The following is a 26869-nucleotide window of genomic DNA, read 5'->3' on the forward strand; positions in this document are numbered from 1 at the left end:
AGCAGTTCTCAAGTTAATTCTAGACTTTGACTAGGCCGTTCTAGCACATGAAACATGCCTTGCTGTAAACCGTGTCACTGTTCCTTCCAGCTTAATGTTGTACGGTCGTCATCTTGCAGGAAGACGAAGAGTTTTAATTCCCCCTCTAACAAAGTTTCTTCCAGGATTGTTTTGCATTTAGTGCAAGCTGGTCTCCCATCAGCTTTGACCATCTTCCCTGTGTCTGCTAAAGGAAAGCAACTCCCCACAGCATGAGAGACCGACGTCACAAAGTTTAACCATTGCGGTGTGGTTCAGGGTGATGTGCGGTGTTGGCTCTCCTTAACACACTGCATTTTGCACACAGACCAAAAATAGAAAAAAAAAAACGTTTCATTTTGTTCCCGTCTGATCAGAGCAGATTCTCTCGCATGTCTGCCACGACTTGTGACAAATTACCAATGGGACTTCCTATGGCTTTCTTCTTGCTGCTGTGCCACGAAGGCCAGATTTGAGGACTGCACAAGTCACAGTGCTCATGTCAACTGATTCTCCGAGCTGAGCCGTGAACATCTGCAGCTCCTCCAGAGTTATTGTTAGCCTCTTGGCTGACTAATGGTCCCCTTGCAGGGCCGGTGAGTTCAGGTGGACGGCCCTGTCTTGATAGCTTGGCAGTCGTCCTGTACGCTTTCCTTTTTGTTTGGAGAGGGGTTGAACTGTGCTCTGTAAAAATGTTCAAAGCTTTGGTTTATTTTTTATGAGCTAACTTTACTTTAGGCTTCTCTACAACTCCTTGATCTGTCTGCTGCGACCCCGAAGCTGTTTGTTCTCTGATGCTCTAAGACCAACCTCTGAGGCCTTCATAGAACAGCTGCATTTACACTGAGATTAAGTCACTCGCAGATGGACTGTTTATGTAATTAGGTGTCTTCTGAAGGCAGGAGGCTGTGGCAGATGTAGCGGAGAGGGATCTGAATAAAGGGGCCTTTAGATTTAGATTTTTATTTGTGGGGGGGGAAAAGGAATTCCCCCAATAATCTCAATAAAATAAAGCTTGTTTCTGGAACGTGACAAAATCTGTCTTAAGTCACTTTAACACTGTTATAAATTGGTAATTATTCAAAATGAATGCAGTTCTCACATTTACATCCATAAGGGTATTCCCAGGGATGGCTTTCTATTATATATCAACCCGTGACTTATACCGATTGAACATTTCTGGACACGATTCAATACTTTTTCTGGCATGTTTTTGCTGATCCACACCAGCCACTTTCTGTGCCGCGCTGGCTCGGTGAACACAGGGTTAAGTTTTCCTCTTCCATCGCTTATCCCCCATAATGGGATGTGGCTCCGAGTCGCTCTGCTGGTTTAAGCTGCAGCAGGTCAACATATTCAGCTGCGGGAGGCGGCGCGACATGGGCTGAGCCTATTTGCAGGGAAATGAGCTGCGGACTGGGCGCCGCGCAGAGGTCGTGATTTCTCCCGACGAGGAGCTTGAGGAACGGGCGGGCGGGCCTCGGACAGACACGGCGACACGTGGAGATGCGTGGCCAGCGGGAACCAGCGGTCGTCGGGCGGATTAACCGGGGATCGGGTTAGCGCCGCCCGGACCAGGACTGGTCCATTTTTTTTCTCCGCGCACACTCCTTGGAAACCTTGCGATGCGCGCCGTAGAGGAAGCGGGTTTCGCAGACATCCGGAAAACGCATCCATGCGCCGCGGCCGCCCCGCATCCCGATATGCTCCCGACCACACAAAAGCCTGGCTTCAATTAGCTCCGGAACGGAACCGCACACGCGCACCGGCATGGGTGCGTCGACACGGTCACTGCGCTTCTTTTTGCGGTCGAGGCTCGTGCGTGCAGTTCTACAATGAGGCCGTCGGGGATGATCAAGTGAGACTTTTTAATTGATACATAACCTGCCAATATGGCTGATCAGAGCAACATTCAGTCCGCCGCCTCCAAGAGCATCCGGCCCTTTAAATCCAGCGAGGAATACCTGTACGCCATGAAGGAGGACCTGGCTGAATGGCTCAAGGCGCTCTACGACCTGGACGTCACTGCGGACACCTTCATGGATGCGCTGGAGACGGGCTGCGCCCTGTGTCGGCACGCCAACACCGTCAACCGCACCGCGCAGGAATTCCAGCTGGAGAACCCGGAGGCTGCCAAGTCCATGAAGGTGCCGTCTAAGGACGTGGTCTTCCAATCGCGAAACGTCATCCCCGGCTCGTTCCTGGCGCGGGATAACGTGTCCAACTTCATTACGTGGTGCCGACAGGAGCTCTGGATCAAGGACGTCCTCATGTTCGAGACCAACGACCTGGTGGAGAGGTGCAACGAGAAGAACTTCATCCTGTGCCTGCTGGAGGTGGCGCGCCGGGGCTCCAAGTTCGGCATGCTGGCCCCCATGCTGATCCAGCTGGAGGAGGAGATCGAAGAGGAGATCCGGGATCAGGAGAGCCTGCGGGCCGAGGGAGTGGAGCCGGCCGCAGAGAGCCCACCCAGCAGGAGTTACAGTCGGAAGGAGAGCTGTCAGAGTGTGGAGGACGAAGGGGAACCAGACCCAGAACCGTACGTCTGGCCGCAGAAGAGAGTTTTGTGTGACATGCGTAATTTGGATGAGCTGGTGAGTTGTTGGATGAAACCAAGATCTTTATGTACATTGTTTTCGGATATTGATAAAGGTGCATCTCTATATATAATAGCATGACAAAAAAGTTAAACTAGTACATTTTATAGATTCGTTACACATATATTGTCTGATGATAATGGCTTACAGCTAAAATTCAATTTGTCAGAAAATCATCCAACACAGAAACTGTAAGTTATGGACACGTTATGACCCATACAATCACAGGAAGATTGCTGACCAGGCAGTTTTCCAGAACGCAACCAATGACGCCCTCCATACAGAGAGTAAGCCCCAAAAAGTCATTGTTAAAGAAGCCAGCATATTATTGGAAAGTTGATTGGATGGAAAAAGTGTGGTAGAAAAAAAAAATGCACAAGCAACATAAAAAACCACAATCCTGAGAAGACTGTGAAGTAAAACCCCTTCAGGAGTTTGGAGAAGACTGACCTGGTGTGCTGTGGCCAGAGGTCAGAAGCCTCCAGAGTAAAAGTTTCCCCAGTAAGCTGCAGTAGGTTCACTTTATATCGAGCCTACAGTCAACACAGGAATCTACCAGGAAACGGTTGAGCACTTCATGCTCCTCTCTGCAGACAAACGTTATGAAGATGCTGATTTTATTTTCCAGCAGGACTTGGCACCTGCCCACGCTGCCGAAAGTGCCACTGCTTCCTATGAGACCCATGCTGTCAATGCGCTTGATTGGAAAAGCAAACTGGCCTGACCTAACCCCCACAACAAATAGTATTGTCAAGAGGAAAATAATAAACACCAGAGCCAACAATGGAGGTGAGCTGAAGGTTGCTAATAAAGTAACCTGGGCTTCTTTAACACCTCACACCCACTGATCACCTCTATGCAACACAGCATTGATGCTGAAAGAGCCCCCAGCAAGTATTAATACCACATACTGAGTAGTACTTAAACATACTTCTAAGTAAGTAGGCGTTTATGTATTAAAAATGCTTTTTTCTTTTGTTGGTCGTATGTAATATCGAAATTTTCTGAGACGCTAAATGTTATGTTTTCATTAGCTGTAAGCCGTAATCATCAGAAATAAACGCTTGAAATGTGTCACTTTGTATCCGTTGAAGCCAAGATATGAAGTTTCCTCCTGGAATTAAGTTGCTGAAATAAATTAACTTCTCAATGCTATTCTAATTTAATGAGATAGACCTGTATATTTCCCCCCACAGGCAAGCAAAATGTGTCATAACTGCTTTATGAGATGATCTCACTGCTCACATGCTTAGGCAGATAGTTGATTTGCTGGGAAGCATTCCCTCAGGATGAAAGAATACACTTTCCCAGAGAAATCTTCCCTGCTGCCTTGGCCCAAAGTAAATGCAATCCAGCGTATTCTGTCCCATACTTTGGCTTTAGCTGCTGGAAATCCTGATTTCTGCCAAGGTAAAACACAAGAAAAGCAGTAAGCAGTCTGTGTGAAAGTGTCATATCAGTGTGGTCGATTGCCTGTGGTGCGAGAGAGACCGTCCACATACGAGTAAATTCCTTTTCAACCAAGAGGTCAGGAAGCCAAATTCTTGCTTTTCCTCGCAGTCGACCTCTGAGATGTTAAGAGCAAATGCCTTTTGAGCCTCTTTCAGTCAGCCTGTCTGCATAGAATAATTAATATAAAGCTGTGCAAATTGAAGATTATTAACGTTCTGCAGCAGCGGCCCAACACGCCCTTTTTACTGCTTTGTCTTTTTTTTTTTTCTTTTCCCTAATCCGTTCTAGAAGTGGTTGGTCTTTATTAGAAGTTGCTGGACCTCAGCAGACCAGAACAAAGCTAATGAGCGAGCAGACACCCAGGCAGAACACATGCTTTTGTGGGGCGGCGTGAATAGTGGTGGAGTTAATATTTTCATGCTGATGAGAGGAACAGTGGCCGTCTTTGACACCGATGATCTGCCGGCCAGCAGAGCTGGAGGAGAGGAGACGGAGGTCAGGCACGCTCAGTCTTGTCAGGCAGCAGAGCCGAGCGCTTTTTCTGTGACCTCTGCAGACAGAGACAGGAGGGCGCACGCTGTTCTCATCCAGCGTCTGACTCCACGCACTCCCGCTCATATGACCGAGGATTATACAAGCGCCACGCATTTTAGGGACGGAACGATCAGAGGAGAGCTGCTGATGCGTATGCCCGTCTCTTCCTCCTCCGTCACCATCCCTCTGCCCCTGAGCGGCCGCAGTGTCATGTGTCAGACTCAGAGAGAGAGATGTCCCGGCTGGAGAGCGTCAGACTGATATTGGGAGCGACCTTCTCGGTTATCATCTCTCTGTTGAGTTCAGCCTCCTACTTCTTTGAAAATTGCGTTTTAGCTGCAAAGAGCAGAGAGAACAATGCAATGAGGCAATTAAAACAAGAAGCTGCGTTGGTTATTAGGCAGGAGGCTGGATTGAAGTAGTTCACTATTATCAGGGGTACTTTTAAGTGTCTGACTGAGATATTTAAGCAATCTCTGCGGATCCTATTTGTCACAGTTTACGCTGCAAATTCATTCTACTATTTAGCATATCTGCCGTAATGATCTTATTAACGCGGGTTCATAAAAATCTCACTGACTTATCGCCCCCACATGTTAAAATATACGCTATAGTGTCACTAATGATACCCGCTCCTATTTAATTACATGCTCTTCACTTTACATGCATGTATAAAAGATGTTCCTGCGGACAAAAATGCTTCAAACTTTAAGCCTTGTTTTTTAGGACACGTGCATCATTATGAATATTCACAGGAATCCAATTTAAATTTCGAGCAAAAAAAAAAAAAAAGTGAGCTGTTCTGTTAATCCGTGTGCAGCTTCTCGTTGCAAGAAAGCTCAAACTGGACTGACGCCCAGCGGTACAATCGCTCTGTTGGAGAAAGTCCTGGGTTCAAATCCCAGCCACGCCCTTTCTGCATGGAGTTTGCGTGTTCTGGCTCTGCAAGTGTGGGGTCTTCCCAGCAGCTGCAGCCTTCTTTCACAGTCCAAATATATGTGTGGTGTTGATTATGCATCGGTTAATTGGTCACTCTAAATTTCCCTTAGCTCTGTGTGCATGGTTATTTGTCCAGTTTGTCTCCTTTTTGACTGGTGACCCGTGCGTCCGACCGTTAACGTTGTGCACAAACCCGTCAGCAACCCTCCAAGGATAAGCAGCTGCAAAAAAAATAGATTGCTGGATGTTCTGTAGCTATCCTACATCAACAGCCACTTAAAATGCTAGGATGTGTTGCTATATTCTCTTATAAATTGATTTATTTTTTCACAGTCAGTAATCCTGTGCTTAAGGTTAGGAATTAATGGAGTTGAATGCGATTATTCAAGATGACTCAGAATGTGTCTTGACAGAACGCTAAAAGTTCAGCTTCCTCTTTGGACCCCTTGCATTTTAGTAATTACATGATAGTTATTGTATTGTCTTAAAATAATACAACACCTGTTACATTTTTAAAACGCTTCTGCAACCGTTAGGCGACTCAGTAAACTCTTGGTGTGTTACGTCCACACCCTGCTGGATCCAATAAGGATTAGCTGTTGACTTTCCAGGTTGCACACTTTCTTGTCAACAGCCCCAGCCTCCGTTTCTTCCTCTGATCTGCTGCTGCTCCCTCGTCTCATATTGGGACGCATGTCCGCTTTGGAGCTTGGAAAGTGGCTGTAGGTGTCAGTTCACAGCAAATGTATCAAGCTGAAGGCACTTTTAAAGGAAGGAATTTTTTTTTTATATCCAGTTATACCAAATCTAATTCAGTCCAAATTAAATGGAGATTACTCTGATTCAATTCTGTCATGTGGTCAGAATCAGATCCAATTACAAACAGCCCAATGAAATTAGGTTTATCCTTTAATGGCAGTTGGTCAAAACATTATTTATTTAAGTAAACCCATTGATTGCATTAAATTGTTGACTACTTTCTGAGCAAGCATGCGGGGACAGTGGAAAGGAACCGGCCATCATATTTGTTATTTTTTGTTATTTATTTATTTTCACAACAAAACATAAAAACAGAATCATGTTTCGTTAAAAAAAATGTGATGGATAACTGCTAAAAAACCCTCAAGGGGCTTAATGAGTGGCAGTCTCCATAATAACAAATATGTTTCAAAAACAACAACATTTCAATATATAAAACAGTTAAAAATATAATTTAGACCATAAATCCATATGGAAAGTTCAGACAACTAAGTAGCAGCAATTTTACTCTCCGTTTAAATTGTTCTTTAGAAAGATCTGTCAATGATGTGGGAAGACTGTTCCATATCTTTGATCCTCTGTATAATACACTAAACTGCATATAAGCATGATGCCGGGTTAAATATGAGAGACCATATTCTATAAGCAGCTGGAAGTGAGAGACCTAATAAACACAGAAGGACTGCTCCAGGGGCACGTTTGATAGGAAAGAAAAACAAAATGGAGCAAAAAGTCAATAGGAGCATTAGTTGATAATACTGTCCTATAAAAAGACATATCATGTCAGGGGTACTTTCTATGGAAAATATAACTAGAGAGTATAGACATTTATCAGCAATAGCACCTTGATTAGTTCTGTCTACAACAGAGACAGTTAAACACAGAAGCCCTTAGGAATCCTTTCTGTGAGGTAGAAAAACAAAGAGTATTGATGGTTAATGGCACCAATTGCATCGTCAACAGTTCTGCCTAGCAAAGAGCCTCGGCTCAACACAGAGGCACCGAGGCAGCAGTACCCGCTTTGAAAAGAACGACTGTAAGGATGACGCACATTTTACTAAATGCCTTCAGTCAGGTTCTCTTCTTCTTCCCGCTCACCCATATGAACTGCTTCATGTCTTTTCTCACCTTATGTTTCGCATTCCTCCTTGGTTTAGACATGTGAGCAGTCACTCCCATCCCCCCACCCCTCTCTCCACTGGAGACGACAGAGCGAAGGGTGGGAAACCGTATGTCTTGTTGGTTTTATTTGAAGGTAGCAAATGAATAGGGGGCCGCTGTCGGCAGGGAGGCAATCCAAAGCTGACGTCTCCATCTTTCAATGAGGACACCTCCAGAGGAAAGGCGTGATGGAAAGAAGGAGGAATCTGTCTTATCAACCCTGCTCTATTAAGCCTGTGGCTCAAGACGTGCATTCATGGAAGGAAAAAGGGGGTGCAGACAACAGACATCACGCCTTGAGTGGCTTCACTGTACACTCTGTTAAACCCGACTGCAGTGGATGCTACTCTGGGAGGCACAGTAGGGAGAGTGAAGGGGAAAAGTAGGTCATCCTGCTCTCAGATGCTTTGCTGAGAGAGCGTGGCGGCCCTCGGTGTCGCAGGCATTGTGGTGTCTTTAGTGGCGCAGTGTTTTAAAGGTTATTCTGCGCCGTAACCGTCGCTCCTTCACCTCCTCTTTGTGTTCAGGGAAGCAGGCCTGACTCCTCGCTTTGCATAGTACTCACTTTATGCCTTTATTGGAGCGTTTGATGCCATCAGCTGATCATTTGCATGATCACCATTCAATCGGTTGTCTGTCGGGTCAGTGTTTATGAACTGTTGCTCAGCCGGTGTTTTCCACAACGTCCCGACGGCAGGCGGACACACAACATGAATTCCCCTAACTTTGCTCTTTGCAAGGAGAGCGCTGAGTGCTGCTCAGCTCTTTCAACACATATTGGCAAACAGGTTAGACTCTGGACTGATATTTAACTTCCCCATATGATGGATTACATTGTTGTTTGACTGCAGAAGACAAACAAGAGATTTATAGCACTTATAGCACTTGATGTCCATCAGTTTCATTTATCTGGCCTGGACCCGACGGGCCGTTTTGCCATGTTGTCAAGAAGGCAAGTATTGATTTGCGGAGAATAGTTCTCCTTGTAACGCACCGAGCATGCTGTGGAGCAAGTATGATTACATTTCAGCAGTGTTACCTGGAGCCACACACGAAGCATGAAGCAACAGAAAAGCCTTCTTCAGATGACATGATTCTTTATCTGACAGTCACCGCTCAGGTGCCCTCACGAATGCCATGTTTTTTGTCAGAAAAGATAAAGCTAGATACCGGGTTTTACACTTAGGTTTCTGTATGGATAAAAACAAACTTCTGTTTGCAAAAGAAAACCCTTGAAATGATGGTTATCTTCTACTTTTGTTGAGACACACTTTGCACCTGTGTTTACTTGCTTTGGCCAAGGAGCTGCTGGCTGTTACATAGATGAGATTAGCTTTTTTTTTTCTTTGGCTATTTTACAAATCTGAACAGTAAACCCTTAACTCCGATAGCCTTGAAAACCACCCAGTACAACCGTTTCTTTTCAGGAGGCTCGAACATTAGTGAACACACTGCACCACAGAGACCATCGAACAGCACAGGGGGTTGTAGAGAAAGACCATGTTTCACACTGTGAACCACTGATCTCTATTTATTCACTGGAGTGCTGATTTGCCCAAAAAACTAAAGTCACTGGCCGCCATCTTGCTACTCCCTACTCTCACAGAATCCCATAGGATTTGGTTGCAACAACAAGCAGTTTTCTGGCTGCATGAAAATGATTTACATGTAATCCTACAGTCAGTGGAGGTACTAACACTATCAACTACTAGGAAATTAGGTGCTGAAATATTTTGCATGTTATTTATATTATATATACATATGTGTATATGTATATATATTTTTTTGTATATTGTTATTTATATATTTATAAATGTTATATATATATATATATATATATATATATATATATATATATATATATATATATATATATATAAATAAATAACATGCAAAATATTTCAGCACATGACTTTCTCAGTACTTGTTACTGTTAGTACATAACATAAAAGTATATGGCATTTCACATTTTAAAAGTCTTAAGCCCCCCCTGACCATGAGAAAATCCTCGTTATTCGATGCAGTAGTGCATATTCCCTAGTTACTGGAGGAAAATAGGGAGTACCAATATGGCGGCTGGTGGCTTCACAGCGACTCATTCTAACAGCGGGCTATTAGCACTCCAGTGAATAAGTAGAGATCAGTGCTGTGAACATCCCAAAGAGCACTATTCAAAAGAAAGCATCAGACCCAACAATAAACCTACCAAATTGTCACTGTCCACTTAAACTTCCAGACCAGGAAAGTAGAGCGCTGATCAGAGAAACAAGAGGGCCGTGGTAACTCTGGGAGAGCTGCAGAGATTCACAGCTCAGGTAGGAGCACCTGGTAATTGCATCCTATTAGTTAGCTATTAGCAGGCCACAAGTCTGGCCTGAAGGAAGCTTTTGTTGAAACAAAGTTCTATGAAATCTAGTTGCAGATTATGACACGCCTTTTAGGGAACACAGCAAACATGTGCAAGAAGGTGCTTTGGTCAGATGGGACTAAAAATGTCCACTATAAAGCATGGTGCTGGCCCGAATCATGTTGTGGGGATGCTCGTTTATAACAGGAACAGGGAAGAGTTAAAGGAGACGTATCAAGCAAATTCCACTTTTTTTTTTTACCCCTAAATATGTACTTGGAGTCTCTAGGAATGCAGAAATGTTGAATGTAATCTGTCCAGGTGCTGTGTAGACATCTTTCAGTTTCAGTTCAGTTTTCTCTGTTTTCTATTGCGTTTTTTGTACAACAACTGCTAAACAAGGTCATGGACTTCAGACCAAGTCACTGTTTTTATTTCTCTGAATGAGTTTGTAGTCCAAGCTCAAGGATGCCGAAGCTACAAGTGGATAAGTGAACATTTTGGGCCTATTAGTCTTACAGAATGCATTACACTGTCACCCAGCATCCTACAAAAATGACCAAACTGGGTGGAGTGGCTCTGCGACCTGGAGGGGGACGGGGTGGGAAGTGCCTCCTTTAGATTTAAAGAGACTGTTCCAAAACTAGGTGCTCTAAGACGCACCTCAGAACAGGTGGAAAAGAGGGGCTTGTGAGCTACAATAATAAGGAATTCAGACCAAAGCGTTGTAATATAGACCATGACTGGATGATTTAAATATACAAAAGAAGGCATTAAGAAACATATGTACCCTTCAGCAAGAACATGGATGAGGCTGAAAACCTGCTAGAACCAGCAAAAGAGGGAAGACTGAGGTGGAGGTTCACCTTGCAGCTGGACAAACAGCCATCATTGTGAAAAAATATGAAGGAAAATATTTAGAGTAGGTAAGAGTGAGGAAAATAGATTCATATTGATGAAGAATAAACATTTAAAATGAGATGTTGCAAATATGTTTTCTTGTATGATTAAAAAACAACAGCAGTGTCTGGCATCAGAATATTTATGGCAATCTGTTTATGTTTTACTGGGGTCCATCCTCGAACGTTTCGATCAGGCTTTTATTGAAGCATGAATAAACTTCCATGTCGGAGATTTTCTCTCGCTTAGGCAACCTTCATTACACAGTAATAGCGACACTTATCACCATAACTGTTGCCCCTGAGCTCTTTCAAAATGTGTATAATCTATTTCTCCTCCCCTTGTGGGTGTTTTCGCCGACCAGAAGCGTTCATCCATCTGTTTTTCTGTCACTTTCCTGCTGATTGGACCTGTTACCCGCATCGCACTAACTCTGTGTTTCAGCTCCGTCCCTCAGGCTCCAGCTTTAATATAATTAGACAACATTATTGTCATTCATGGTGTAATTTTGCACCTCCCTGCACCCCATGCTAGTTACAAAGTTAATTTGTTCAGAGGCTGCATGGCGTTTATGGGCAACAGTATATGAGCTGTTTATTCTGGTGTCTGTGGGGTAGAGCTCAATATGTAGGTAGGACCCCCTTCCTGCTGGGCGGTGGTCCAAAAACCTTCAAAGATTTTTGTTCTGCCAAGCAGGCGACCTCATTGGCCTGCTTCTCTCTCCTGCCTCTGCTTATCTGATGTTTTTTTTTGTTTCCTCCTCTGGGAAATTTCCAGGCTTCAGGCCATGGAGACGAGCTGAAAGAACAGTCTTGTTCTATCATTTAAAACAACAAAATGGCTTCAAATTCTCTGTGTTGTGCTTTATAACATTTTTAGAATATCTCAATCCTTATATTGCTCCACTAAAAGGAAAGAGACGTGGTAGAAATTCTCCTGGAGTGAGTTGCAATGCTTGTTCTTTATCGTCGGCGTGTAGCAGTAGTTGTGTTCCCATAAAATGAGCGAACGAGCACACCTAAGGTTGATGAAAGCTCTTGAGCAAAGTGTGCGGTCCTACGGTGAGTCATGAGTGGAGCAAAACTGGAAATGGGCTTCTCAAAGTGGCGCTGAGCCTCCAGGCGAGATCCCTGCATTGATAACGCAAGAAAACCCTGACAAGGTTTAAAGTGTGATTAAAAACAAAAAGGTTATCATTATATCCCGTGCCTCATAAATGTGTTCTTACCCCATTCATTTTCAAAACACGTGTTACGACAACAAACGTCAAGTAATTTTATTGGGATTTTATGTTATAGGACTAGCAAAGTAGTGCATGACTGAAAAGAGTGCCTCATCACGGGGATGACTCGTTAAGGACTGTGAATTTTTAATGGTCTGGGATGTTCGAAGCTTGTGAAATGGTTTAATGAACTACCTGTGCTGTCGACTTCTCCACAACAGAGAGACAGATGGACTGTTCAAAACTTTGAGGGTTTGAAATGCCTTTGCAAAGCCTTCCTAATACAGATGAACTCTGTAGAATACTACAGGCTGCTTTGCTTGGTCATAAATTTATTTTATCTGGTAATGTGAAATGTCTAATCTATATCTGAATCAATAAAGAAAATGGATAGTAAACCTGAAACAGCTTCTTATCTCCCCCCCTGTCCCGTTTCCTGTGCCCCACCCCAAGACTCTGTCTGCCTATCTGTTTCGTGAATGGACCCCTTACGAGCTTTGCAGGTCAGGAAGGAAATGAATTAAGAGATTGTTGACTCACGCTGGGCAGATATGACGTGATCGGAGCAGAGGCATTTTCACAGGAATCTTAATTGTATCTAAAACAGACTGAGGACAAACGCAGGGGCTGAGCTTAAAGGGAACGTCAGATGTTTCTCTTTCTGTTCTCGCCGAAAACATGTCCGCATTCCTTATCTTAAGATAGACACAGCAGATTCTAATGGAGGGTCGGGGGGGTGGTGTAGGTCCTTGATTCAGTCGCTCTTTTCTCTTCCAACATCTGCAGCTCTTGCTGAATGTTTCTCTCATCTGGGTCATCTAGATCTGTAATTCGTCCTTCAGCTTTTCTCAGAAGTCCTGCTCACTTCTGCATCTTTTCTTTATGACCTTTTCACACTCATCCTGCGTGCGTGTGTGTGTGAATATGTGTTTTGGTTTCTGTGTCTCCAGCCCTGTTGATACAGTGAAGACACGTCACACCAAGCGGTCCTCCATTTAAACCCTTTAACTGTCAGGGTGGGCTTCGATTAGGTTATTATTCAGAGACTCTGTTGTTCACTTTCCTGCTCTCTGCCTCATATGAGACGCTGTGTGGGTTGTGGCGCTCCTCCCTTGAGAAAAACTCATGACCTCAGTTGAGGTGAGGGCTAACTGCACAGTGAAAAAGGGAAGAGTGGGACTATGTGTGTGTCTGTGTGTTGGTTGTTATAGCAATCTTTCCATTAACTCACCGGCTGGGGTTTTTCCAAAGTGGGCTGGTCATTTTATAGACTGAATAATAGAAAAGGGTAGCAAGCAAACAACAAAAATACTATATATATATATATATATATATATATATATATATATATATATATATCAAGAGAGAGAGAGATTCAGTTGTCAGCTCCTCGTTTACTGTTCAGTTGCTCAGTCTTGTAACTCACGATAGTTATGTTCATGTCTATGACTGAAACAGGGAAATATGTAAAAACGTGTGAAGAAGAACACAAGGCAGCTGAGAAAGCAGCTGAAAGCTGTAAAAAAGTAATAAAAATCGATGACGTTATGTTTGGAACCCCAAACTCGTGCATGAGAATTAAGACAAAGTCCACCCAAGACAAAAGTAGTGATAAGAAAATCTGTAGTTTTAACTGAAGTTCATGAAGTGAAGATTTACATGGTCATGTATCCATTGAGGAGAAGTCAGGAAAACATTTCTAAGAGCAGCAGTTTGGAGTCCTAAAGAACCGTCGTCCTATGGTGGGATGTCAAAGTACCCTGAAGTGAGCCGACCCTGCCTGTAATTAACCACGGAGCTGAATAACCACTTTTAACATTAACCTAATTTAAAACACAACAATGCTGCCAGTATTTACACAGACTTAATTTTTGCTCCTATTCTGACCAGCATTGTTTCTCTGATGTGCAGGGAAGAAAGGTTACATTTGGTTAGAAAAGATCTCGTACTACAGTTTGGCTAAAGAAACTAGATAAGGCACAAGGAACATTACAGGGTAATAAACACAAAGTTAAGTGTAAATCAGCAGTAAAAAAAAATATAAAAAAAATACAGAGATTGAAGGACATTTGTATTTTGTTTTGTAGTCAGCAGCCTTCAACCTCTCCACCTCTTTACATTATCCAGCCATGCTTTGTGCAAGTCTCACATTTTTATATAATCAGTCCTCCTGTGCGTTTTGTAACATTACAGTAATGTAGCTATTTAAACATTATTCCAGGTCCATCCTCTATCACACCACACTGTCATTCTGCAGTTATTCATCATTAAAACATCTTATTTGGCTCTAAAGAGTCACTTCCAGCTATTGCTGCTCTTTAGGAATTTTATTAGAAGGAAATTAATCTAGACAGTGTGGTATGTAGATGTCTCGATATTTTTTTTATATACATTTAAATATTTTTTTTTAAATGTAGTTTTTATTAAAAGTCTAGACAAAGACTTGTGATATCAGAGGTTGTCTAGTATAAAGAGTGGACAGAGCAGGGCTTAAACTAAGGACCTATTGATCGCTGACATAGTGCCTTTACTAGCTGAGCCATGTAACGCTACACCTCCCTGTGCACGACATGTAAGACCAGGATTTTTCACGTTTGTCAGTTATGGTTTTATGGTCATTGCAATACCAATAATGCCTTTAAAGAATCAAATTAATTTCAGATTTTCTTCTGCTTCCGAGGGATCCTCTCAGCGCTGCTTAATCTGTATGTGAGGTGGGACCCAGTCATCAAGGTGCTGCCACTGCATGACTGGAAATTATCATTCATGCTGACCTGACCGAATTCTTTCGCTTATGAAAACAAACTGGTGATATCTAGAAAGGGATCTTGCTATCAATGTTAGTTAAATACTACTAATAATATTTATGCTCGTTGAATTCGCCAGTGCAGTACAAATATCTCAATATGTCATCACATTACCAGTGGTGATATAATATGATAGTGGTGATTTACCACTATTCAAATTTACCTTTAACCAGAAACACTCTCCTTTTTAATATTGATATCAACACCACAATATCAGAGCTATACATTTTTTTTTATTTGCATTATTTACAGAGCTTTTTGTGGTCTGTAAATAAGTCTAATGTAGATGACTTTTAGAGAAAATAGTTTTCCTTGATGAAAACATAGATGAAATATCTACGTCCAAACCAGAACTACATGTAGATTTAGCATTGATTCATCTCTAAATGAGGTCTAGAAATAGCCTCAATGTTGAAGTCAGGTCTTTTGCTCAGTGGGTACACATGGAGCAGATGGAAAGGAAGGTGAAATACTGACACAACAATCAGACTGCTGTTAAACGCTGTTTCATTTGGCTCAGGCACAGGGAAAACACAGTCACAGCTGATTAATAATAATACATGCAATACATATAATAATACAGCTGATTAATAATAATACATGCAATACATATAATAATACAGCTGATTAATAATTTGCTAAACATGTTAGAGGGATGTTTAGATATCGGTCCTTGATTAAAATTTTTCCTGCGGACATCATCAGATGTTTTGAATGGACAGGTCACATAAAACAGCTTAAAAAAAAAACGTAGTTTATTTTTAGCCAATAAACCTCATGCTTACAAACAATAGCTTTGGTCGCCTCTATAGCTACGCCCAGCTCAAGCTATCTATAAAAGCCAAAGCATAAATTGTGTTGTATCCTCTATCCTCAGTTTTCACTTGTTCCTGAACATAAAACAGTTTTTTTTGAGCCTGAGGAAAAAAACTATGCTCTTGTTGTTTACCTTCGAGGAATTGACCCACAATTTTTCTTTTCTGTTTAGGAAAATTACCTTTAGAGTTATCTACCTGCTTTCAAGGGCAACGGAATAGCCGAGTGGGATTTATTTGTGTTTCATACTTTCAATAGTTTTATGTTGCTTTGGCTTTAAAATGTAACAATGTATGCACTTTATGTGTAATGTTGACCCAATGCCCCTTGGTTTTCTCCTTGCATCTGCTTACCCTTGGTTCAATCAGCTATGCGGATGACTCCCAGGATTACTTCCCTCTTAAAAAAAACCTGATTAGATTCACTGTTCAAATGTCTTGATAGAAAGTCCTGCATGGCTTCAAACTTCTTAGATTTGAACAAACAAAAAACAGAGGTGATTGGTTCTCTGGCTCGATATGTTAGGCCGATCATCACAAATCTGGGAGCTAAAATAGATGCAGATTTTCAACTTGAAAGCCAGATTAGGGTGGTTGTAAAATCAAGCTTTGTTCATCTGAGGCAGTTAGCCGAAGTAAAGCCATTTATAACAAGGCAGCTTTTTTGGAATAGTGATTCATGCATTTGTTACATCTAGGCTGGATTACTGTGCCTTGCTCTATCTTTGGTTAGTGATGCATCCATCAGGCGCCTGCAGGTTGTGCAAAATGCTGCAGCACGACACAACAAAAGGTTCTGAGCACATTACCCCAATCTGAAGTCGCTTTATTGGTTGCCCGTATATTTCAGGATCCGTTTTAAAGTTCTCCTGTTTGCTTTTAAATCTCTTAATGTGTTTTACTTGTCCGTGTATTTTTATTCCACTGCTATTTTCGTATGCACAGCACTTTGTTGACCTCCGTTATTATAAAGTGCTTCATAAATACAGGCGGTACGGTTTGGTAACCAAGTAGCAAAAGAGAAACACAGATGAAAGAGCAAGCAGAAGCTTTACTGCAGCAGGTGAAACGGAGAACGTTGGGTGCAGGTGAGATGCAGAGGCTTAGTGCTTAGGGTTGCCCCTCTTTAATTAGCATGGGATTGAAGAAGGATGCCATTTTGAGAAAATAGCAAGGTGCTACATGCCAAAAGCAAAATATATCCCTCCAGCCTGATGTACTTGATGGCAGGTGGTGTAAACATCTAAGGTTTTCAAGCTCCTAACCCACAATCTCCCTCTAACATGTCATTTGATTACTTCAGTGTACCTTAGTCCTGCTGTGCTCGCACACAAAGCTAAGAGGCGTTTACTGCTCCACTCCTCCTGTGCTCTGCGCCCCCTTTTTTTTTTTTTTTTTTCCGTGCTCCACTTTCTCTGCCTCCTCGCCGACAAGTGTGCACACGCCTTTGTCTGAGAGAGAGACGCCAAGGCAAACATCGGGGCTGTCCAATCCAGACAGCGCTCAGGCATGTGCAGCAGAGGGCTGGTCTCACTCCACCCTGCAGTTGTGTCTGACTCCTCGTTGCCTAATAAGCACCCCCCTTCAACCGCAGCATAGGGCGCCGGCTCTGACTCCCAATTCAGATCTCAGCTGGCAACGCAGGCCTGCTTACATCATCGTCGTCGTCAGTCGGCTCCCTCTGAGCTTTTTAACCCTTTAGGTTCATGGTGTGACGAGCAGAGAATATGTTTGAGTTAGAGCGCTTTCATTAGTAACCACAGATATGTGTTTTTTGAGAGATGTTTTGTGTTAAGCTCAAAATAGGTTTAGGTGAGGGAAGCTTTTATTATGGTAAGCCCGTCAGGCACAGCATTATATCACCCAGGAGGTGCTTTGGAGAGGAGATTTGGCAGGAAGATGGCTCTCCCACATCCTTTTACTCTCTGGCAGCAAAGCGACTGGTCATTTCCCGCACAGTAAAGCAGAGTCATTGTATTGCTGTAGCACTCTTGTCTGGCGGCGCTTTAATCCCCAGTTACACAGCGTTATGACTAAAGAAGAACTCCTTAAAGAACAGGAAGTCATTTCAGTCAGGTTCCTCCTCATCTCTGAGTCAGATTTGTGAGCCCTTGTTGTGAAAATAATGTGCGTTGTTTTTTTTGTTTTTTTTTGTTCTCATCAGGTACGCGAGATCCTTGGCCAGTGTTCCTGTCCAGCTCAGTTTCCCATGATTAAGGTTTCCGAGGGGAAGTACAAAGTAGGAGACTCCAGCGCGCTGATCTTCATCAGGGTAGGTCTGATCTATTGGAGTTATTTTTCATTAACAGGCTGCTTTATGTTTTATTTTTCTACTTGAATGTGCAACACTTGTTGGTGTTTTTTTTTAAACATATACTGTATGTATGTATGAAAAGTTTACCTGAATAGTTACTTAGGTAGATGCATTCTTCTCGTTATAAGATAATATGTAACGCCACAATTAAACGTTTTCTTTTGAGTTTGAAACCTGGTTTAGTTTCTTCGATTTTACAGACAAACAAGCAAACTGAAACAGCAACGTGCACGTCTGCCTTTTGATAAGGGCCGAGTTAAACTGGTTAACCTTTGGACAGGGCTCCGCTAACAAATGGCGTCCAGCTCCACTCTCTTAATCTGGAAAATTTCATAAATCTTTTTCCAGATTGCTTCTGATTACAGTCTCACGAAAGAAGGCTATCAGATTTAAACCAGACTTGCAGATGTTGTAGGAGCAGAAAAATAATGTTCGGATTTCAGAACCACCGCCTTTGGGAAGTTTAGGGTCCAGTTTATGCTTTCTGCCCCGGCTGGCGGCCCATTTTTCCACAAGAGTTGCATTGAAAGAAATTCCAAAATCGAATGAAAATGTTCGTTCGGATAAAAGCCGACAAAGTAAAGCCTCGCTATTCATACTCGGCATTATACATGCAGATCAACGAATACTTAGCATCATCAGTGAATTGGCCTGCCAGCGGATGTTTGGCTGAAAAGCACAAACACATTTGGCAGGATTTTAGGTCCAGATCCATTACCTCATGGTTGTTCTCTTTCGATTTTCTTCCAGGCCGTTTTTGCAGAGAATTTCCTCTTCATGGCTGTATGAAATATTGTGCAATATTGCAACTCTTGCAGATGTCTTTGTTTCGAGCCTTGTCTGTACACGCACTGTGCTGCTGAGGTTCACAAATTGTTTACAGCCCCAGCTGAGCATATGTGGGAGTTATGCGCTTCAGCGAAACAGTAGGGCAACCTCGAGTGACCTCGTTGTGTCCTGACGTCTAGCTGGAAAGGGAACGTGGGACAGAAGTACAGAAGTAGCTCCTGCGGTTTAAAAGTGAATAGACAGAAGCAGCGTGTTTCTTAAAAAGCTTAGAGGTACGTGGAGGTATGGTGAAGGAAGCAATCTGTGAGCTATACTCCAAAATGTGCTCCTCATTGCAGTAAAGTTTTATTTATTTGAAAAAGTATTTACCGTTTTATACGTATTCCTGGCCTTTCATACTGACAGCTATCAGAAGTATGAAGGAGTTTTAGGGTCTGAATGAAAAAAAAACCCAGAATGGTAGATTTGTTTCTTCTTCTCTGTTACAGACTAAAGTTGAAAAATTGAAAATAAAGTTGAAATGGTAAGCAAAGCATGTTCTGGTTTGGGATTAAAGGCAAGGTATTGACATTAAAGTGAAAATAATATCGTAAAGAAAAGGCGCCACGCTTTGTTTCCTCCAAGTAGGTTTGTATGCTGATTAGGAGTTTGAATTCACAGGATGGACCTAAGCTGAAAAATAACATGTTTTTCTTGATAAATCCAGTTTAAACTCATTTACTGATGACAAGATTGTCACCGGTTTTTGCAATAAGTGTTATTTCAACCTTACTCTTGATTTCCGTTTCCCTCTTCTGTACCACTTTTTTTATTATTAGTAAACCTTTCTCCACTTTTTTTCTTCTTCATTTTAACTTTCATCTTAAAACGGACAAGCGACCAAAAAAATCAACAAAAAAAAATCTCTCCTCTTCAATTTTCTTCCTTCTCCAAGTGACCCCAACCGTACTGAAGTAGAGTTTCCGACAGAAACCAAGCGAAACATTAAAACTAAAGCGCCGCTCTTAAATTTGGCTCCTGTGTTGTTGGTTACAGTCATTCTGCTGCTATATTTGGCCCCGAAGAGGTGCAGTAATTGAGCGGAGCCATATGTTGCCTCCATATGGCTTCTGTGTCATTCCAAGGGTTATGAAGCAACAGATATACAACACTCAGCTGCTTGACTGAATCAGACCACTTTAAAGAGCGCCACAAGCTTTCATGTAGCAGCTCTGTGATTTCTTTGTCTTGTTTTTTTTTTTTTTTTACAAGCTGCGTTTTTCTGGCCCACACCCAGGAAGGAACATTTTTCTATGCAGACACAAATAGAGTTTTAAGTAATTTCCTGCGTTCTCCTTATCTCGGCTGCAACTGGATTCCTGCCGGACGGTTGTTGTTTTTTTTCCCAGTTTGGGAGGCGATGCGTACCCTTACCAGGCCTCGGGGGGATATTACGGGAAGGCCGCTTCAGAAGAGATCGATTCGGTCTCTCCTGAAGCCGTATTAATGGACTCTTTGGATGGTTTTCCAGTTCCCCTGTATTTAAATTACACCACCAGACTCTCTGACTGCAGCCCTGAGTGTCGTGTCTGGTGGCCCCGTTTGGTCTTTGTCTTCAGATAGAATATTCAGGGCGCTACTTTTTATTTTACATACTATACTGTTGTAAAATACCGCTCTTCACATAAAAAGGTTGATGAAAGTAGACTATAAGCGGTGGATTCGGTTTTAGGCTTTGACTAAATAAAGACGTAAGAGTCTTTACCAGCACTGATGATGGCACACTGCTGCCTGTAACTTTCCGCCATTCATGGTGTGAAATGTTTGCAGGTTTCTGGTAATTAATGATCTAACTCAGATAATGTGTTTCACTGTTTGCTCATGTCAACATGAAGTGTTGTCAATTTTATTATTTTCTAACCATCTGTCAGATATGTTTTATATAAAACCTTTTAAATAAATTAATAAAATAAAGAGACTCTACAGGTTAAAATGAATATTTACATAGACCGTATTTAAAGAGACAAAACCTTATTTTTTGTCATTGCCATTAAATCAGTTTTAGATTTGGATTATATTAGGGCTAAATTATTTCTATTTGCTAAATGCAACAAGGGAGATGTTTTAGATTTATTAACTTTGGCCGCAGCAATGATCTAAACAACATGATGTCCATCTGAAGCGTGCAAATGTCTCTTCTGTCTTCCAAGTGCTCATCAGACCACATGTCTCCAGCAATAAAGTGTTTGTCCCTGTACGCGTTGGTAAATTACAGGCTTGCTTTTTTTTTGTTGCTTTAAGTAAAGGATTCTTCCTCTTTGAGTGGCCTTTCAGCCAATGTTGCTGCCGGACTTGTTTCTCTGTGGTTTATGACACCTGCTTACCTGTTTAAGGGAGCGTCTTCAGAAGGTGTTTTGCTTTTGTTCTGGGACTGAATAGTTTTGCACCAAACCGCAATGATTTCCTGGACATGGAACCCGTCTTCTTAGTAAAAGCAGAATGATGGCTAGAGATTCCCACAAAGTTTGTTATCGCAAATAATTGTTATAACAAATGGCATCTAGGCTTCTGGAAATTGTATCCAAGGATGAAGCAGGCATGTAGAGGTCCACCATTCTCTTCCTGATACCGTTGGTATTTTCTTTTAGGTTTCCCATGACATCACACATGGAAGATGTTAGTCTTAGATGTCACTATAAAAAAACATCTAGATTTGTGCCTCCAATTAACTCTAATGTTGTAAATTAACCAAAACCATATATTCATAGTGTTTGTAAACTTCTGAATTTGAAGAAAGCTAAAATAAAATCTCATATTCTGGCATTTAACAAATGGAAATAACAGAAAACATTTAGCCACGTGAGATTAGAAAAGGGTCAGGTGTCTATTGTACAGTAAATGTAAATATCTAGTTCAAGAGGATTTAACATTTGAATAGGACATTTATCCATCCATCATCACAGTAGAAATATTTTTCAATAAATTCATTATGAATTTTTGCATGTCTTTGAAGAACTGACTAAATATTGATTGAAAAAAGTTTGATGTTTTGACCTAATAATGTGTAAATACTCTATTCTTCAAAATAAAACAGCTAATTGTGTGCCCATCTTTCATAAGTCACTATATCATTTTTTTCTGAAGGATATGTGAGTAGTAACCCCAGTAGTAACTGCAAATGTTCACGCTACAGAACTGCTATTTGGTGACATTTGGTGTTTATTCAAACCACTCAGCTGTCATATTACGTGTTGTCTGTGTCACTGAAATCTGTTCAAGATTTTGGTCTTTCAAAAATCTTTTAGAGTTTTCTCTGGATGTCTCTATATTTCCTTTGCTACAATTCTTCCTAGCCTTCTGTCCATCCATCAGTTGTCTATACCCACATATCCATGCAGGGTTGTAGGGTAGCTTTTGCCTATTTCCAGCGGTCATTAAGTGAGTGGCGGGGTTCACCCTGAACAGCTCATCAGTCTATCACAGGGCAATGCAGAGACAACCAGCCAAGCACACACACACTCAAACCTAAGAGGTGTTTACAGAGACCAATCAACCTAACAGCCATGTTTTGAGATAAGGAGAACATGCAAACTCCACGCAGGAAGACCCCAGGCTGTGATTTGAACCGAGGACCAGCGCTACCACCCATAGAAACCTATAAGATTAATTTTAAAATAAGTTTTTGACCTTGCAGTTCTTTTCATACAAAGAAACCTGTGCTCCCCTTATATACATAAAGCTCTTCATCTTTTTAATCGGGGTCCATTAATTATTCTGACAAAACTAGCAACGACCACTATATTCAGCATGAACAATAAAAATTGATAATATAGAGATGAAAAAAATCAATAATGAAATATCCTTACTTTAACCCTTTTCAATAATCTCTATTGGCATTACGGCAATTAAACCCTCCTAGTAGTTGCTCGGGAGCTTTTTGCATGTTTCCGCTGGTATTTTAATGGCATTTATTTGGTGTTGAGCTCCAACTCGTTAAGGCTGGATGGGCTCCTTGTCATCACCTTCATCTTTAGCTCCTAACTCAGATTAAGTATTAGATTAAACTCTGAAATATTACTTACAGTCAGAAGAAACATGTCTGTACAGCTAAATAATTTAAAACCTAAATCAGCCAAGGCTATTAATAATTTTGGGATTAAGGTACAATAAAATGAGCAAAACAATTTTTTTGTGTGGATAATCCTTGAGTATAATTTGCTTTTGAGTGTCTCTGTTTGTACCTGGTAATGTTTCAGATGAATACATAGGAAAGATAAGTATCTGGCTAAAATTCTGACAGCTGTGTTCAAGAACAACAACTAAGAGGACGAGGAACCAGGCAGATCCAGCCACTCAGAGCCAGTGAACTATAATTGTTGTGGAAATCCACATGATAGGAAAACTGACTTGTATAATAACACTTCTGAGCACCCAAATAGAGGACAAACAAAAGAAATAGACTACATTAGGAAGTCCAGCAACACCGAGGACAGAAAGGCTGCATGAACTCAGGCATCTTAGAGACCCAGTAAACAGCATCTCTCATAATGTTCATTATCTGATTATGTTGGTGTCAGCTGAAAAATAGTAAAAAGTAAAGGTACAGTAATAGAAATAAACCCCAAAAATGAACAAGGAATGCAGTGCTTAAAAAGGTGCTAATTATCTGAGTCATTATCTTGTTTTATTGGGAAACAATATGCAATTTCAATATTGTTAAATTATAGAATGAAGATTGATGAAGTTGCAGTACACCCATGTTCTGTGTTTTCAGCACTCTGGGCACAATAATTTAGATTCTCTATGATCTATTATAATATGGGCATTTACATCAGTGAGACTCCCATCCAACAGGTCTGATATTATAGTGGCATGCAAAGCTTGAATACATGACACCAAAACTGCGAGACGACTATTATTAAATTGTCCATAGTAGAATTTTTTTCAGTTTCCACGACGTATCATAGCACATTGATCATTTAATCATACTAAAATCTTTCTCAAAGATATTCCCACCAGAATCTCACCATCAGTAATAATAATTAATATTTCCTTGTCCTCCGTTGTCTGCTGCTCGTCTCTTTCTTTTTCAAACATTTAGTCTCCTTTAGTCTTTGTTCATCTTCAGGAGCTCTAGAGCAGGGGGTCCCAAAGTGGGGGTTGCAAATGCACTTCAGCATTTGATTCTGATGTGCTAAAAATATTTAGTTTTTCCTTATCTGCGAAACTGATACCAAAGTATGACTTTACAAGATGCTCAACATTCCTCATTTCAACGCAGAGTCATGAAATTATTCTCACAATTTCATGACTTTATTCCCATAATATTATGACTTTATTCTGGTAATCCCACCATTCTCATTGCCCCCATCTCTAAATGCCACCTGCTAAAAGGGGGTCACCAGTCTCTGGCTCCGTTATTTTGCGGGTTGCAAGCTGAACGGTTTGGGAACCGCAGCGTTAGACGGTAGAAACGCTCTCTTTAACTGTCTCACTGAAAGGGTTTTCTTTGAATCTTTTTCTCCTGGACATCTATTATAGACATAATTGTTTTTGTTTGAATTTCACATGTTTTTCTTATGCTCTGAGCAAAGTAAAGGGAACATTTGTGACGGTTTAAGAAACAAACCTGCTGCGCAGTCCGCTTTTACCTCAAAATAAATCCTATTCCTCCTTGTATTCCCCGACATCTGTCTATCTCTCATAAAGCTCTTTAAGTCACGCTGTGAATTGTTTGTTTGGTGTTTGCCTCTTTAAGGGAGTCATTTCAGTCCAACAGCGATGCCTCAGACGGCCTTGGACTTGTCAGACGGGCTCCCTTCATGCCTCTTCCTCCCTCTGCTGATTCACTGCTGGGGGATGACAGTGATTATGCACTTGCCTAAGCAGCTACAAGCGCACCCAACACACTTCCTTTATTCTACCTCCTGGGAGGTAAAAGGCTTTAGCAGCCCACAAACTCCCATTCAGCGACAAAAGCTGCGACAAGGATCTCACACTGAAACAGGATGAAGTCATGAAAGCGGACTGCGCCCTGTGGGCGGAGGGGGGCGGTGGGTAATGGGACGGTTTTGGCCTGGGGGGCGCGCGTTACTTGTCGGTGGGAGGAGAGGCTCCGGTCATCGGGAACAACAGCTGAAATGAACCACGAGTTTAATATGAGGACAGTGGTTGAACACGCCTCGGCAATAATGACAAGCAGTCTCTGTTCACTGTTCCCATAGAAACAGGGATTGGGTCTCAGTGGTCTTGAAAAGCCAGTGAAGCCCCCCACATCAGGAGTCTGTAACGCAGGCAGCTGAGCCTCGGCTTTAAAGTGGAAGACGATTCTTTAAATATGTAGTCAGCCGGGGGGGGGGGAAACTCCTCAGTGTTGCTGATGCATCATAATGAGCAGAGGGAGAGAGTCGTTGCGTGAGGAGACAAGTGAAGCACAAAGACGAGGATTTAGTCCGTTTGTCTCACCTTAAATACCCGCTGTCTGATGCTGCTGCGGTTATTCCCCCAGATATGCTTACAGTGGCATGGATGATTATTAAGAAAACCTTAGCTGGTTCAGGATTTGTCACCTCACAACCACAATCTCCAAAGTATTATGTTGGGATTTCATTGAACAAGCTAGCAAAGGAAAATAGATATGTGGTTTTCACATTTCTTTCACAAATAAAGGTCAGAGTTTTGCCTCACGTTTGTATTCAGTGACCCTAAACGCTGCGTTGAACCAGCTGTCCCTGCAGTCAGAACTGTACATCTTTTAGGATCATCTTCTGCCCGTTCCTCTTCGTAAAAACGCTCAGGATCCGTCAGACTGGACGGGGAATGTCTGTAAACAGTACATTTTAAGTCTCGCCACACTGAATCAGGACTTTGCCCGTGCTTACAGATAAACAGGCTTTTTTCCGTCTCATTGCAGCTCTGGCTTTATGTTTTGGGTCGTTGTCCTGCCGGGGAACGTTTACCTCGGCTCCGCCCCAGACTCAAGTCTTTTGAAGCCCTGTATTTAGCTTCGTCCATCTTCCCATTAGCTCTGACCTGCCTCCCTGTCCCTGCTTATCATGACGCTGCCCCCTCCACATCAGGGTGATGCTCAGTATCACTTTTCCATCACAAATCGCCTTTTACATGTCCACTTGAAGGCTCAGCTCTGGTCTCATCATTTGGGATGACTTTCTGTGTCTAATGTTCATTACAAAGTCATCCATAGCACAGAGATTTATTCTCCAGGGAAATGAGAACAATGTGGTAGGCACGCCAGTGAAGCCTTAGTTTGTATTGCCAGCTCCTCTGTGCTGAAACAGCGACAAACAATTTAGATTGAAGCATTAAAAATAAATAAAGCAAATATGAGAATGAGCAAGAAAGCTCGTCTTGTCCATGTCTGACTGCAGAGATGTTTGAAATATGGCGATATGTTTAAAGACCACGTGCATCAGGCTTTGCACTGCTGGCATCGCTCAGACAGTAAACCTGTTACTGGCATCAGGTCAGAGCGGTGGCCAGTAAGCAGTTTACAGCCCTCGGTTTGATCGAGATAAGCAGATGAGCTGTTTTGACGGATTTGATGCGGAAGGGCACCAAGGCAGATGAAACATATTCGCAGCAGCCGGTCATAGAAAAGCTGGGGGGGTCAGGCAGGAGGGTGCGTCTGTTGTCACCGTTTGATCGTGGTCATGCTGATAAGACGCAGGGCCACGTGTGTGAACGGGGATCAAATAAACCGCGTGCCGGCTCGCTCAGATTTAACAATATGGATTGCCTCGGATGCCCTGGCATTCAGGGGGGCAGAGCAGCGTTTGAAACATGTGGCTGGCAGACTGCGTTACACAACCCAAGGGAGCGGGGCGCGTCCACGGACCTGTCACATCAAGGAAAAAAATGCTCCGTTTCAACGAAGGCGGCCCCTGCACGGAGGGAGAGAGGCTGCCCGGGTCTGATCTTGTGGATGTGTTCGTTCCTGCTGCCATGTGAAACCACAAGAAAGCCAGCTGAAAAGCAAGGCAGCAATCCCAAACGCAGAATAAGATGTGGCTTTTTATTATGCTACCTCACTTTGTGTAATCATCAGTCGGCATAGTAATGAACAGCCCTCCTAACGGCAGCAGCGGGGGGCTGATGTGGGGAGGAAGGAGGAGGAGTGGTGGGCAAGTGAGAGGAAGGGGTGAATCCAGACGTTATGTAACTCCGAGGTTCAGCCTGCCTTCAACAAACGGCCCCGCTTGTAAAATCTCCATATCTA

General features: G+C 42.3%; 1 protein-coding gene across 1 annotated transcript in view; it reads left to right on the forward strand.

Annotated features, from left to right (window-relative positions):
- The first annotated feature begins 1295 nt into the window (after window positions 1-1295).
- The window catches only part of gas2l1 (growth arrest-specific 2 like 1), a 39229-nt gene continuing 13655 nt past the window's right edge, over window positions 1296-26869 (forward strand). Inside the window, exons 1-2 of the mRNA XM_012863534.3 lie at window positions 1296-2612; window positions 17716-17823. Of these exons, the coding sequence (XP_012718988.2) occupies window positions 1911-2612; window positions 17716-17823 (810 nt within the window). The 5' untranslated portion in view covers window positions 1296-1910. The remainder of the gene's footprint in view (window positions 2613-17715; window positions 17824-26869) is intronic.

The sequence above is a fragment of the Fundulus heteroclitus genome, chromosome 12 (genome assembly GCF_011125445.2).
Source record: "Fundulus heteroclitus isolate FHET01 chromosome 12, MU-UCD_Fhet_4.1, whole genome shotgun sequence".
Classification (NCBI taxonomy): domain Eukaryota; kingdom Metazoa; phylum Chordata; class Actinopteri; order Cyprinodontiformes; family Fundulidae; genus Fundulus; species Fundulus heteroclitus.